The sequence below is a fragment of the Phyllobates terribilis genome, unplaced genomic scaffold (genome assembly GCF_046119375.1).
Source record: "Phyllobates terribilis strain yellow unplaced genomic scaffold, ASM4611937v1 Scaffold_4__5_contigs__length_816908805, whole genome shotgun sequence".
Classification (NCBI taxonomy): Eukaryota; Metazoa; Chordata; class Amphibia; order Anura; family Dendrobatidae; genus Phyllobates; species Phyllobates terribilis.
The window spans coordinates 165,953,425-165,970,128 of record NW_027362764.1 but is presented as its reverse complement, the minus strand read 5'-3'; the positions used below and the strand labels follow the sequence as shown (position 1 = coordinate 165,970,128).

General features: G+C 41.4%; 1 protein-coding gene across 1 annotated transcript in view; it reads left to right on the top strand.

Moving 5' to 3' along the window:
- Positions 1 to 16,704, top strand: part of SKAP2 (src kinase associated phosphoprotein 2) — a 363,025-nt gene that overhangs the window by 214,869 nt on the left and 131,452 nt on the right. The window contains exon 9 of the mRNA XM_073677891.1: positions 6,112 to 6,177. Coding sequence (XP_073533992.1) covers positions 6,112 to 6,177 — 66 coding nt within the window. The remainder of the gene's footprint in view (positions 1 to 6,111; positions 6,178 to 16,704) is intronic.

The following is a 16,704-nucleotide window of genomic DNA, read 5'->3' as shown; positions in this document are numbered from 1 at the left end:
CCACCTTTGAACAAGAAACATAAGATAAAACTTCAAGAATGGTTCAAGTAATATCTTATGACTGATTTCTCAAAAGTTTTATGGACTGATGAAATGAGAGTGACTCGTGATGGGCCAGAGGCTGGATCAGTAAAGGGCAGAGAGCTCCACTCCGACTCAGAAGCCAGCAAAGTGGAGGTGGGGTTCTGGTATGAGCTGGTATCATCAAAGATGAACTTGTGGGACCTTTTCGGGTTGAGGATGGAGTGAAACTCAACTCCCAGACCTACTGCTAGTTTCTGGAAGACAACTTCTTCAAGCAGTGGTACAGGAAGAAGTCGGTATCGTTCAAGAAAAACATGATTTTCATGCAGGACAATGCTCCATCACATGCTTGCAACTACTTCACAGCGTGGCTGGCCAGTAAAGGTCTAAAGGAAGAAAAAATAATGACATGACCCCCTTGTTCACCTGATCTGAACCCCAGAGAGAACTTGTGGTACATCATAAAATGTGAGATCTACAGGGAGGGAAAACAGTACACCTCTCGGAACAGTGTCTGGGAGGCTGTGGTGGCTGCTGCATGCAATGTTGATCGAAAACAGATCAAGCAACTGACAGAATCTATGGATGGAAGGCTGTTGAGTGTCATCATAAAGAAAGGTGGCTATATTGATCATTAATTTTTTGGGTTTTTGTTTTTGCATGTCAGAAATGTTTATTTCTGAATTTTGTGCACTGATATTGGTTTACCTGGTGAAAATAAACAAGTGAGATGGGATTATATTTGTTTTTTATTAAGTTGCCTAATAATTTAGCACAGTAATAGTTACCTGCACAAACAGATATCCTCCTAAGATAGCCAAATCAAAAAAAAAAACACTGCAACTTCCAAAAATATTAAGCTTGGATATTCATGAGTCTTTTGGGTTGATTGAGAACATAGTTGTTGATCAATAATAAAAATAATCCACTAAAATACAACTTGCCTAATAATTCTGCACACAGTGTATATGGGGGGGGGGTGACATCCTGCATGGAGCATTATATGAGGGGGTGATATCCTGCATGGGGCACTATAAAGAGAGGAGTAAAATCCTGCATGGGGCATTTTAACCCCTTTCTGGCCCAGGGCGTACTAATACGTATCTGTGTCCTGGGCCTGATACGTATTAGTACGCCCTGGCGATTTCGCCCACACACAAGCGGTGTGGGCGAGATCGCCGCCGGGTATCAGCTGATTGTTATAGCTGACACCCGGTGCTATGTGCCATGAGTGGCCCCGCACCGCTCCCTGCACATTAACCCCCGAAATGCTGCGATCGAAATCAATCGCAGCATACCGGTGGCAAGAGGAGGTAAGCGCTATACTTACCTTCTCTGCCTGCATCCCGCGGCGTCTGAGTCCGATCCCGGATGTTGCCATGGTGACCCAATGTCATCATGACAATATCCGGGTCACCAGGAGGCAGGTAGTTGCTTTGGTCATGCGCAGTGCACGACCAAATTAACTTCTCCCTGTGCAGCGCTGACAGGCTGCATAGCACAGGTATGGTTCTGCATTCCTGTGCTATACAGCCTATCAGGCTGCAAAAAGTGAAAGTCCCATAGTGGGACAAAGTGTAAAAGTAACAAAAGTATCAGAAAGTGAAAAAAAAATTGTAAAAATATAAAAAAAATAATAAAAAATAAATAAATAAAAATATATTGTACCCATAAATAAATAATCTTATGAAAAAAACAATAAAAGTACACATATTTGGTATTGCCGCATCCGGAACGACCTGATCTATAAAACTGTCCCGCTAGTTAACCCCTTTAGTGAACACGGTAAAAAAAAACCGAAACATAAAACAATGTTTTATCATCATACCGCCAAACAAAAAATGGAATAAAACGCGATCAAAAAGTCGAATATAAATAAAAATGGTACCACTGAAAATGTCATCTTGTCCCGCAAAAAACAAGCCGCCATACTGCTCCAACAACCGAAAAATAAAAAAAGTTATAGCTCTCAGAATAAAGCGATGCAAAAACAATTCTTTTTTCTATAAAATAGTTTTTATTGTGTAAAAACGCCAAAATATAAAAAAATATATAAATGCAGTACCACAATAAAAGTACTGACCCGAAGAATAAAGCTGCCTTATCAATTTTACCACACACAGAACGGCATAAAAAAAATTGTTGGTTTTTGTTTATTTTGCCTTCTAAAAATCAGAATAGAAAGCGATCAAAAAATGTCATGTGCCTGAAAATGGTACCAATAAAAACGTCAACTTGTCCTGCAAAAAACAAGCCATCACATGACTATGTCGGCCGAAATTATAGCTCTCAAAATATGGCCATGCAAAAACTAGTCTTTGCAAAAAAATACGTCTTTTAGTGTGTGACAGTTGTCAATCATAAAAACCCAATATGGATCTGGCATCGCTGTAATTGCACCGACCCGAAGAATAAAGACGTCTAATCACTTATACCGCAAGAGGAACGGCGTAAAAAATAAACTTTAGGGTTGTGCTAGGGTTAGGGTTCTGCTAGGGTGTGGGTTAGGGTTGTGCTAGGGTTAGGGCTGTGATAAGGTTAGGGTTGGGCTAGGGTTTGGGTTGTGCTAGGGTTAGTGTTGGGCTAGGGTTAGGGTTGGGCTAGGGTTAGGCTTGGGCTAGGGTTAGTGTTGGGCTAGGGTTAGGGTTGGGCTAGGGTTAGGCTTGGGTTAGGGTTAGGGTTGGGCTAGGGTTAGGCTAAGGTTAGGGTTAGGTTAGGGTTAGGCTAGGGTTAGAGTTGGGCAAGGGTTGGGCTAGGGATAGGGTTGGGGTTGGGATTTTTTCAGAAGTAAAGAAAAGAAAATGACGACGATATGGCGACTAATGTTGAGCGCAAGTGCTCGCTACTTGAGTTTGCATTGGGTGCTCGGGTATGCACCGAGTATAGCGGGTGCTCTAGTGACATGCTCGAGTCTCTGTCCCAAATGTTTTGCAGCTGTTATACAGCCAAAAAAAACTTGCGGGGATTGCCTGCCATGCACGAACGATCCCCACATGTTTTTTTTTGAGGAGTGTAATAACCGTGAAACTTGCGGGGCAGGGACTCGATCATGTCACTCGAGCACCCGCGATACATGGTGCATACCTGAGTACCCGATGCAAACTCAAATAGCGAGCACTTGTGCTCAAGACTAGTGACAACTTATTCAATATGATGACCTAATGTTATCAAATTCTGTGTCGTACCTCTGGGTTCAAATTGTTCACTATACCCCTTGATAAAATCCTGGAGGGGTGTAGTTTCAAAAATGGAGTCACTGGGAGCAAGGGGGGGGGTTCCACTATTTAGGCACATCAGGGACTCCCCAAATGCAACATGGCGTCGCTAATTCAAGCAAATTTTACATTCAAAAAGTCAAATGGCGCTCCTTCCCTTCCAAACCCTGTTGTGCGCCCAAACAGTGGTTTTCCCCCACATGTGGGGTATCAGCTTACTCAGGAGAAATTGCACAACAAATTGCATGGTGCAATTTCTCCTGTTACCCTTATGAAAATGCAAAATTGGGGGCTGAAAAACATTTTTGTTGAAAAAATGTGAAAATTTTATTTTTACGGTTCAATGTTATAAACTTCTGTGAAGCACCTGGGGGTTCAGGGTGCTCACCACACATCTAGATAAGTTCTCTAAGGGGTCTAGTTTCCAAAATGGGGTCACTTGTGGGAGGTTTCCACTCTTTAGGCACATCAGGGGCTCTCCAAACGCAACATGGCGTCCGCCAATTATTCAAGAAAATGTTACATTCAAAAAGTCAAATGGCGCTCCTACCCTTCCGAGACCTGCCGTGCGCCCAAACAGTGGTTTTTCCTCACATATGGGGTATCTGCGTGCTCAGGGGAAATTGCACAACAAATTTTGGGGTCCATTTTTTCTTGTTACCCCTGCGAAAATAAAAAAAATTGTCTCTAAAGTAATATTATTGTGAAAAAAGTTAAATGTTCATTTTTTTCTTCCACAGTCCAAAAATTCCTGTGAAGCACCTGAAGGGTTAATAAACTTCTTTAATGTAGTTTTGAGTACCTTGAGGGGTGCAGTTTTTAGAATGGCGTCACTTTTGGGTATTTTCTGTCATAAAGGCCCCTCAAAGTCACGTCAAATGTGATGTAGTCCCTAAAAAAATGGTTTTGTAAATTTTGTTGTAAAAATGAGAAATCGCTCGTCAACTTTTAACCCTTATAGCTCCCTACTAAAAAAAAATTTGGTTCCAAAATTGTGCTGATGTAAAGTAGACATGTGGGAAATGTTATTTATTAACTATTTTGTGTAACATATCTCTCTGATTTAAGGGCATAAAAATTAAAATTTTGAAAATTGTGAAATTTTCAAAATTTTCTGATTTTTTCACAAATAAACGCAAGTGATATCGAACAAATGTTACCACTATCATGAAGTACAATATGTAATAAAAAAACATTCTCAGAATCAGCGGGATCAGTGGTCAGAATTGTAAAAATTGGCCTGGTCATTAAAGTGCAAACCACCCTCGGGAGTAACGGTGTTAAAGAGAAGGGGGTGATATCCTGCATGGGGCATTATATGGGGGGGAGGGACATCCTGCATGGGGCATTGTATGGGGAGGAAAGGGACATCCTGCATGGGGCATTATATGGGGGGGGAAAGGGACATCCTGCATGGGGCATTATAAAGAGGGAGGGAGGGGATATCCTGCATAGGGCATTATATGGGGGGACATCCTGCATGGGGCATTATATGGGGGGGAGAAATTACATCCTGCATGGGGCATTATATGGGGGGAGAAGTGATATCCTGCATGGGGCATTATATGGGGGGAGTGACATCCTGCATGGGGCATTATATGGGGGGTGACATCCTGCATGGGGCATTATATGGGGGGTGACATCCTGCATGGGGCATTATAAGGGGAGGTACAGCCTGCATGGGGCATTATGTGGGGGGAACAGCCTGCATGGAGCATTATATGGGGACCAGTATTCTGTAAGGAGCATTATAAGGGGACCAGTGTCCTGTACGGAGCGTTATAAGGGGACCAGTGTCCTGTACGGAGCGTTATATGGGGGCCAGTATCCTGTTTGAAGCGTTTTATGGGGGCCAGTATTGTGTATGGAGCGTTATATGGGGGCCAGTATTCTGTATGGAGCGTTATATGGGGGCCAGTATTCTGTATGGAGCATTTTATGGGGGCCAGTATTCTGTATGGAGCATTTTATGGGGGCCAGTATTCTGTATGGAGCATTTTATGGGGGCCAGTGTGGAGCAATTCGCCGGTTTCTGAGCTATTGTAACATTTACAATAGATATCTATCATGTAATGTAAGAAGTGAAATCTTTGCATTGTACTATATATATATTTATCTGCGGTATCTGTGCATCATGAATCGTGGTATGTGTTAAAGAGGCCCACTGAGACTCTTTCATCCGGGGCCCCACGAATACCTGGAGCCGGCCCTGAGTGGGCCAAAATACCTGTAGACAGGTGCAGAAGTCTCATTAAGAGTTACAGAAATCGTATCTTGGCAATGATTGTCTCAAAAGGTTGTGCAAAACATATTAAGTTAAGGGTGCCATTATTTTTGTCCAGGTCATTTTGATTTTCATTATTTTTATTTTTCTGTTAAACCACAATTTAAAAGCAGTGTCTAATTTTCAGTAGTTGATATTTGGCAAATTTAAATTAAAAATTACATTTCTCAATTTTAACTTAATTCAATGACCATTGTGGGTTTTTCTTACTTTAACAAAAAGGTGGCAACCATTTTTTCCCACGTTTGTAAAGCCTTAAAACTTTGCATCACCTTATTGTTCTGTGAATTTAATTGGGGAATTTATGAATACATTCACAAATAGGCATTATCATTCCCCATGCCAAAAGGGTGTGACCTTACACTGACCAATCAATGCTGTACTATCATGAAACACACCCTCAATGACAAGAGTAAAGGTAACACCCAATTATAAATGTATTTATGTGTATGGACACACCCTTTAAAGTAACCCCCTGAGAGAAAGCTAAAAGTGCTACTTTTGCTGGAAGAAACTGCCCAACCCATCCAGTAAGGTTATACTTAGCTTTACTGGATACTAAAAAGGTGTTTTTTTTCTCTCTTGTAGACGGTGAAACGTATGATGATGTGAGCCAGTCAGGTCCAAATGATGACATTTATGAAGTGCTTCCAGGTATGAATCCTAATTATTAGATCTCTTACTGTCATGCTCCTAAAACACCTGTGCACATTTGTATAAAGAGATCTCTATAATATATCTGTTACATATACAGTCCATAATAGTCATCCCAACTAGAACATTTATGGGGACAATAGGGGTCCGGAGTCCTATTTCACAGATTCAAGGTCACTTCTTCAATGGACATTAATGAAGAGCTGACTGCAAGAACTGTTCATTAAATGGGTTTTCCCACAAACAAAAGTTCATTTTAATCAATAGATCTTGGAATAATAATAATCTCCACAATTGGATGTGTTAAATAAAATGTTCCTGTGCTGAGATAATCTTATAAATGTGCCCCTGCTGTGTGCTGTGTAATGGCTGTGTCTGATCATACAGGGACATGGTCTGATCATACCACATCTCCTGGGCGAAGACGGGGAGCAAAAGAGTATACAGACATTACAGCACGGGATCACAGCTGATTTTTTTCTGTGAGGTAAAACATTTCACTGCCTGTTTTTAAACAATGTTTTACTTCAAAGAATCAGCTGAGATCTTTTGCTGTAATGTCTGTAGACTCTTTTGCTTCCTCCTCTGTCCAGGAGCTGTGGTATGATCAGACCATGTTCCTGTACAGTCAGACACAGCCATTACACAGTACACAGCAGGGGCACATTTATAAGATTATCTCAGCACAGGAACATTTTATTTAAACACATCCAATTGAGAAAGTTATTAATATTCCAAGAGCTATTGATTACAGTGAACTTTTGTTCATGGGAAAACCCCTTTAAGTCTATGGAAGTTATTGAAAGTGGTAAGTTCTGCTTGCTGTGCCATTATTGTCTTAAAGCGAACCTGTCACCAAAAAATGCAATGTGATCTGTGGGCACCATATTATAGAGAAGCAGGAGGTGAGCAGAATGATATGTGATTTTGTGAGAAAAGATTCAGTATAACCTGTGATTTATTCATTTATACCTCTGCTCTTTCTGGGATTTCCGGTCCTGTGGACGGTCCTATCAGTGACTGACAGTTATTTATGTATGCACACATATATAAAGACAGCTGTCAGTTATTGATAGCCCCACCTACTGGACAAAAACCCCCAGAAAGAGCAGAGGATTAAATGATGAAAATACAGGTTATACCTAGTCTTTTCTCACAACACTATACATCAATCTACTGGTATCCCCATGCTTTATAGCATGGTGGCTGCAGATTATACTCCATTGTCGTGGTGACAGGTTTCCTTTAACTGTCAGCAGACAATGACTGTTCAAACCAAACCCAAGTGCTCTGTGTACCCTGGGTGTGAGTAAGCAGTTCAGTTCCACCTACTGTTTTCCATCTGTCTCCATCCTCCTATTCTTGGATTGATATCTCTGGTTTTACAGTAGCCAGAGTCGCAGGGATAGATGGAAAACAAGTAGGTTGGAGGATTCACTGAACTACTCAGCCACAATAAAGGTGCACGGAGCGTCTGGGCTTGGTTTGAACAGTTATTTTCTACTGACATTTTCCCCGTATGACCAACTTAAAATGTTAATTTCCCTTTGAATCTTGCTTGATTGTGTTACTTGATTGTGCATATATGTTTTCATTCTGGACCAAACAGGCATAAATGTTCATTGAGACCTCTCCTTGGCATTTCCAGGACAGGATCCTTTTTATAATGATTGTTCTGTTTGCATAAATGTAGTATGAATCCTAATCTGCCATATGGATTTCTCATTATAAAGCCTTGTTAAATTGTTCTGCAAGTTTATGCAGCCAATAGTCGTGCTGGTAATCTGCAAATGACAATACAGTAATTTACCATATAGAACAATAAAAGGTCCCTAGAATTGACATTGCTTTCCCCTGAAATTTGCTGGCTGCAAGTGTTTACTTGGCGGCACATAACTATACTGATTCTAGATAATGGCACAAATAGAGCCATTATAATGAAAAGGATCAGTCCTTATGGGAATTCTCTGCTTCTTACCTACTCTAATTTAATGACTTCCATGAACTAGTGAATTTGTCATCTTTTGCTAGGACTAAAGCTTTCCTGGAAATATCATACATTAAAGGGCACCACTTGTCCCACTATTTCGGTACATCAGCCAGGAGTAAACTCAGCCATCATGGTCTAGTACACTCGTGTATTGCAATGTGCTTTTCTCCATAGAAACTCAACCAGAATAAGAGAGTGCAAAAGAGAAAGGTTAATGCAGGGCATGCACTTGAGTCCATGCTAGTATAAGGCAAAGTAATAGTGTCTGTGAAAAACTCTTCATAGGGAAATGGTTATGTGATTACACAGAATGAACTCAACTCGAGTGGACCAGATCATCGTCTCCATTCACACAACGCTATGCTGTAAATACACATTTTATTGATATATAAGACCTGCAGCTCAGCTGAGGTTCAGATAGAGCAGATAGTAGCTGGTTTCTACAGCTTTTAACCATATGACTTCATTTCTAATGCACCAGATAGTAGCATTTTATTTCAATACTCGCCACCTAGTGGCAGAAATATGCAATGTACTGTGATGAAAATGTCATTTCACAAGCCAGCATCTGTAACATCTGTAAATAATCAAGGAGCTCAAAATACACTATATACTGTGCCATAGCAAGCTAAAATGCCATATTGTACCTCAATGTACAGGGGAAGACTGAAATATTATCTAAGGGGCTGTGTACACAACTGTGAAGAATACAGCATTATATACCATGATTAGGAGGTTTACCATCTAGAAGTAGTGCTAAATACAGAAGTTCCCAGAGACATTATGCAGCGGCTCACAGAGTGCCTAAACCTTCACCTGAATGCACTGCCACCGTACAGGGACATGGGATAAGGCATGCTAGGAGGACTCTAACCTTTCATTTAATTTATTTATATATTTATTTTGGAACTTTAAGAATGCATATAAAGTATACCGCTGTTAACAGCTTGCTAGTCCTCATTAATGAGGTTGTCCACTACTTTAACATTGATGGCCTATCCTTAGGGTAGGTCATCAATGTCTGATCGTTGAGGGTATGACACCCGGCACCCCGCCGATCAGCTGTTATCGGTGGCAGTTGCGGGAAGTGTTCAGCTACCGAGCTGTTCCGTTTACTGATAGAGGCCACGGCTGGGTACTGCACATTCGTCCCCTATTCAAATCAATAGGGGGCAGATACGCAGTACCTGGCCTTGGCCACTATCAGTAAACGGAGCAGCTCGGTAGCTGAACACTTCCCGCAGCTGCCACCGATAACAGCTGATTGGCGGGGGTGCCGGGTGTCATACCCTCAACGATCAGACATTGATGACCTATCCTAAGGATAGCATTGAGAAATATACGTTGCTCCTGGTATGTGCAGAGGTGCCCAAGAAGGGTTCCAACCCGTAGGTAATATAGTAGATAAAGCTTGGCACTCAAAAGGTTGCAGTGAAAAACCTCGTTTAATAGGCAATCTTTATGGTTGTAACGTTTCGGTCCTACATTTGAACCGTCATCAGAACTGATTGCCACTGGGTGTCAGAGTGAACTGCTTGTAGTAGCGCTTGGAGCTGCGAAGTTCGTCACCTGGGAATGGCGCTCCCTCGCTGCTACAAGCAGTTCACTCTGATACCCAGTGGCAATCAGTTTTGATGAAAGTCCAAATGTAGGCCCGAAACGTTACAACCATAAAGATTTTTTTTACTGTTTCACATTGTCCCAGTATGTCCCAATATAGGACATCAACTTTCCCAGTCCTGATCATTGATCTAATACTCTGCAATGCTTCTGTACTGCAGAATATCAGATCAGCGTCTGACAGACAGGGGGGAGGCATCTCAGCTTTTGCTCTCTGAGCAGGCACTGGCAGACCACATTCTCTGAAGACCCTGAAGGACCCCGCTGCCATCTTGGGACTGGGGATCATCATGGAGATCATCTGCATAATGCGATCGCATCACATTGTGATGATGGAAGCTCAGAGGGAGCCCATTCCCTCTGCGATGCCCTGCAATGTCCCTGTCAATATTGACAGCGTCGTCACAGGGGTTAAACGCCCGCGATCAGTTCTAGCAGGGGTGTCAGCTGTCACATAGAGCTGACATCAGCACTCGATCGTAGCAGTGCTCAGCATGAGCCCGTGCGATTGCAGCGCCGTATATATTCGGTGCATTGTCGAGAAGGGGTTTAATAGGTTGTTCACTACTTTAACATTGATGATGTATCCGTAGGATAGTAGATAAAACTTGGCACTCAAAAGGTTGCAGTAAAAAACCTCGTTTAATAGGCAATCTTTATGGCTGTAACGTTTCGGTCCTACATTTGGACCTTCATCAGAACTGAATGCCACTGGGTGTGAGAGTGAACTGCTTGTAGTAGCGATTGGAGCTGCGAAGTTCGTCACCTGGGAATGGCGCTCCCTCGCTGCTACAAGCTGTTCACTCTGACACCCAGTGGCAATCAGTGTCAGGACCGAAACGTTACAACAATAAAGATTGCATATTAAATACGTTTTTTCACTGCAACCTTTTGAGTGCCAAGTTTTATCTACTATCCTACGGATAGATCATCAATGTTAACGTAGCAGACAACCTATTAAACCCCTTCCCGACAATGCGCCAAATATATGCGGCGCTGCGGGAGCTGCATTCCCGCAAAGTGCCATATTTAAATGGCGCTGCGATCACGCGGGCTCTCACTGAGCACTGCTGCGATCGAGTGCTGATGTCAGCTCTATGTGAGAGCTGACACCCCTGCTAGCACCGCTCGTGGGCGTTTAACCCCTGTGATGCCGCTGTCAATAATGACAGGAACATCGCAGGGCATCGCAGAGGGAATGGGCTCCCTCTGAGCTTCCATCATCACAATGTGATGCGATCGCATTGTGCTGATGATCTCCATGATGACTCCCAGTCCCAAGATGGCCGTGGGGTCTTTCAGGGTCTTTAGAGAAGGTGGCCTGTCAGTGCCTGCTCAGAGAGCAGAAGCTGAGATGCCTCCCCCCAGTCTGTCAGATGCTGATCTGATACACTGCAGCACAGAAGCATTGCAGAGTATTAGATCAGTGATCAGGGCAGGGAAAGTTTATGTCCTATATAGGGACAATGTGAAACAGTAAAAAAAAATAGTTTATAAAACTTTTAAAAATATTTTAAAAAAGTCACAAAATAAAGAACAAAAAGAAAGAAAAAATATTAATCAAATAAATACATTTATCTGTGTAAAAAATAAAATAAACAAAAAAGTACACATATTTAGTATTGCCGCGTCCGGAACAACCCGACCTATAAAACTGTCCCACTAGTTAACCCCTTCAGTTAACACCGTAAAAATAAAAATAAGGCAAAAAACTATGCTTTATCATTATAGAGCCGAACAAAAAGTGGAACAAAATGTGATAAAAAAAAACGAATGTAAATAAAAATGGTATCTCTGAAAATGTCATCTTGTCCTTCAAAAAACAAGCCACCATACAGCTCCGTCAGTGGAAAAATAAAAAAGTTACAGCATAAAAAAATCCCCAAAAAACAATTGCTGAATTGCTGGTTTTTGTTCATTCTGCCTCCCAAAAATGGAATAGAAAGCGTTCAGAATATTTAATTTGCCCAAAAATGGAAACGGCGTAAAAAATAAATAAAATTAATTCTTCACCTTCTGTTGATTTGTTCATTCTGCCTCCCAAAAATCGCAGTTAGGCTCAGTTCACATTTATCCTGTGCTCTGCGCTGAGCACTTACATGGGGGCTTCCGTGTAAATCTTTGAAATACGTGATTGAGACGGAAACCCTGGCTGAAGATTCCCTGTGAGGCAAATGGAAGCACTGTGAACGCCGTCTGGCCTATGATCCGGCGGTGTCTGTCTTTTTATTAGACGTGAATAAAAGTGCCGTTGGCCACAGTTTTGTGCACTTCTGAAAAGAAGGACGAAGCTGAACACAGGCCAGAAGGAGTCCAGAGTAACTCTGCTATCTCATTATAGTGAACGGATCCCTCGGAAACCCCAATATAAGCGCTCAGCGTATAGTTTTGTTTGTGGTACTAAGTGCTCAGCGTAGAGCACAGGATAAATGTGATCCCAAATGTTATGTAAAATGTTTTCAATAACATCTTCAACTCCATTCACAAAAAAATGAAAGTCCCCACTAAGGTCCATCATCTGTTAACGGAAATATAGGGGGCTTCCACGTAACTGGAAGCACAAAGGCTCTGGAAAAACTAAATGGCTCCTCGCCCTCCAAAAGAAATCCAGGGAATTCTGTGCTCTCAAATCAAAATGTCCCCCTCCCTTCTGAGCTCCACAGTGTGCCTAAACCGCAGTTAATGTCCACATGTTTGGCATTCCTGTAGCGATGAGAGCCTGTCTATTTTACGGGTGTATGTCTCCAGAAGCGCGAGCTGGACATAACATACTGATCACTACAATGCACTGGTCACTACAACAAACTGGTCACTACAACATTTTGGTCACCACAACAGCAGTTTGCAATCTTCACTTAGCAACATCCACTGCTGCTTGTTTCTGGAAACACCCATGGAGTCAAAGTCGTCACTACACCTGTAGATAAATTCACAAATGGGTATAATTTCCAAAATGGGGTCACTTGAGGGAGATTCTGCTCTTCTAACATGTAGGGGCTCTGTATATGGAGTCCACAAACTATTCTAGGAAAATCTGCGCTCCAGCAGGCAAAAATCGTTCGATCCCTCCCGAGTCTTGCCGTATGGCAAAGCAGTACTGCACAGCCACATATGGGGTATTTCTACATTCAGCAGAAATTATGGGACACATTTTGGTGCTATTTTCACCCATTTCCCAGTGTTAAAATGTAAAATCTGGGGCTAAAACAAAATTTTGGTGGTAAAAAATTAAATTATTTTTTTCACTGCCCAATGGTATAAAATGCTGTGACACACCTGTGGTGTCAATATGACCCCCTAGATGAATTCATTGAGAGGAGCAGTTTGTAAAATGGGGTCACTTATGGGGAGTTTAGCTGATCTGGCCCCTCAGGGCCTCTACCAATGTGACATGGCACCTTCAAACCAGTCCAGCAAAATCTGAACTCAGATATGGCGCTTCCTCCTTTCTGAGCTTTGCACTATACCTCAAAAGTAATTTTCGACCACATATGGGGTATCTGCGTACTCAGGAGAAATTGCTCAACAAATTTTGGTGTCCATTTTTTCCTGTTACCCTTGTGAAAATGCAAAGGGCTAAAAAACAATGTTGCGGGAAAATTTTTAAATTTTTTTTATTTTCAACGTTATAAACTTCTGTGAAGCACCAGTTTCAATGTGCTCACCACACATCTAGATAAGTTCCCTGAGACGTTTAATTTCCAAAATGGTGTCACTTTTGGGGGTTTCCACTGTTTAGGCACATCAGGGGCTCTCCAAACGTAACATGGCATCCGCTAATTATTCCAGCAAATTATGCATTCAAAAAATCAAATGGCACTCCTTCCCTTCCAAGCCCTGCCGTATGCCCAAACAGTAATTTTCCTACACATATTGGGTATCAGCATACTCAGGAGCAATTGCATAACAAATTGCATGCTGCAATTTCTTCTTATGAAAATGCAAAATTTGGGGATAAAAAACATTTTTACGGGAAAAATGTGAAATGCACAAAAAATTGCATGGCACAATTTCTCCTGTTACCCTTGTGAAAATGCAAAATATGGGGCTAAAAATATTTGTGTTGGAAAAATTGGATTTTTTTTTATTTTCATGGCTCAACATTATAAACTTCTGTGAAACACCTGGGGGTTCAAGGTGCTCACTACACATCTATACAAGTTCCCTGAGGAGTCTAGTCTCTAGAATGGTGTCACTTTTGGGGGGTTTCCACTGTTTAGGCACATCAGCGGCTCTCCAAACGCGACATGGCATCCGCTAATTATGCCAGCAAATTTTACATTCAAAAAGTCAAATGGCGCTCGTTCCCTTCTGAGCCCTGCCATGCATTCAAACAGCGGTTGTCCCCCACATATTGGGTATCAGAGTGCTCAGAAGCAATTGCACAACAAATTTTGGGGTCCATTTTCTCCTGTTACCCTTGTGAAAGTAAAAACAATTGGGTCTAAAGTAAAATTTTTGTGAAAAAAAGTTTAATGTTTATCTTTTCCTTCCACATTCCATTAATTCCTGTGAAGCACCTGAAGGGTTAATAAACTTCTTGAATGTGGTTCTGAGCACCTTGAGGGGTGCAGTTTTTAGAATGGTGTCACTTTTGGGTATTTTCTGTCATATAGATGCCTCAAAGTTACTTTAAATGTGATGTGGTCCCTAAAAAAAATGGTTTTGTAAATTTAGTTGTAAAAATGAGAAATCACTGGTCGCCTTTTAACCCTTGTAACTTCCTAACAAAAAAAAATGATGTTTCCAAAGTTGTACTGATGTAAAGTAGACATGTGGGAAATGTTATTTATTAATATTTTTGTGTGACATGACCCTCTGATTTAAGGGCATAAAAATTAAAAGTTTGAAAATTGCAACATTTTCACAATTTTGCCCAACTTTCCGATTTTTTCACAAATAAACGTAAGTCATATTGAATAAATTTTACCACTATCATGAAGAACAATATTTCACAAAAAAACAGTCTCAGAATCACCGGAATCCGTAGAAGCGTTCCAGAGTTATTACCTCATAAAGTGACACTGGTCAGAATTAAAAAAATTGGCCTGGTCAGGAAGATGAAATCAGGTTATGGGGAAAAAGGGTTACTACTTTATGTGGAGTCTTCACTTCTATGGTAAATGGTGTGCGGTTTGGCTGAGCCGGACCTCAAGGAATTCACATTTTTTCCATACATTCCTGAAATAAATTGTAGAGATTTTGTAGAAAACCACAGTGTTAATTTCCCCTGATCTTTTCTATTTTGCTAGTTTATGACTAGAGATGAGCGTTGTTCTACTCGAACTGTTCGCCAATCTCAAATTCGAGCTGTTTTGGGCGGTGTTCGAGCCGGTCGGCGAACACGAACAATTTGAGAAAAATTTGGCTGTTCGAGGTTATGTTCGATAACTGTTCGTGCACCAAAATCATAACTGGATTTTTTCTCAGTAATGATGAAAATTAATGTTAATACGCAGTTTGAGTGTACAGCGGGGCGGGGGGAGGGGCGGGGGATGGATCTCTGCAGGAACAATGAAGATCTCCATTTTTTTTTCTCTTTCCCGCATTTGCAGTGGGGAGGTGCAATCTGTCAGCCTATCAGCAGCGCACACACGGAGCGAAGTGCTTTTTTTCACACAAGCAAGGGCATGTGTGATTGGCAGTGTATGTCACATGTCCTTGCCCTATAAGACCAAGCCATTTTCCCCGTCGCCACCATTTTCTCACTGCTGCAGCTGCGTGTTAGACGGCACCGCTGTTGCTGTGTGCGCTATACCTTGTTAATTTCAAGCCAATTTTCGCACAAATATACAGATAGCTTGGGAGTAGGGAATAGTTGTGATTGCAGTCCTTTTAAGGACTAGGTTACAGCATTTCCTACGACTTTTATCAGGGAGGTCTGTGCTCTTAAATAGATAGGTTGTGGGAGTAAAGACTAATTGTAATTGGAGTCCTTTTCAGGACTAGGTTACATGAGTTCCTATCAGTTTTTGCCAGGCAGGTCTGTGCCAGTGCTGTGCAAGTTTTTTTCACAGCATTTGGCTGAATCTAGCAAAGCTAATCCTTTTTGGCCTATTGCAGAGTGTGTTAGTCAGTGGAGTAGCCTATCTGTGTTGCAAGATATAACACCTGTGTATAGAATACCAATTTTTTTACTGCACCTAGTGAAGTAAAATCTTTTGGGCATAGCATCATTCTATTAGTCCATCTATACTGACCTCCATCAGGTTGCAAACTGAATATAATTTTTTTCTGCATCTAGCTCTGAAAAAATATTTGGGCTTCTAGCGGTGTGTGGGACTTGGTCTATTAGTCCATCTATACTGACCTCCATCAGGTTGCAAATTAAAAATATTTTTTTTCTGCATCTACCTCTGAAAAAATATTTGGGCTTCTAGCAGTGTGTGGGACTTGGTCTATTAGTCCATCTATACTGACCTACATCAGGTTGCAAATTAAAAATATTTTTTTTCTGCATCTAGCTCTGAAAAAATATTTGGGCTTCTAGCGGTGTGTGGGACTTGGTCTATTAGTCCATCTATACTGACCTCCATCAGGTTGCAAATTAAAAATAATTTTTTTCTGCATCTAGCTCTGAAAAAATATTTGGGCTTCTAGCGGTGTGTGGGACTTGGTCTATTAGTCCATCTATACTGACCTCCATCAGGTTGCAAATTAAAAATAATTTTTTTCTGCATCTAGCTCTGAAAAAATATTTGGGCTTCTAGCAGTGTGTGGGACTTGGTCTATTAGTCCATCTATACTGACCTCCATCAGGTTGCAAATTAAAAATATTTTTTTTCTGCATCTAGCTCTGAAAAAATATTTGGGCTTCTAGCAGTGTGTGGGACTTGGTCTATTAGTCCATCTATACTGACCTCCATCAGGTTGCAAATTAAAAATAATTTTTTTCTGCATCTAGCTCTGAAAAAATA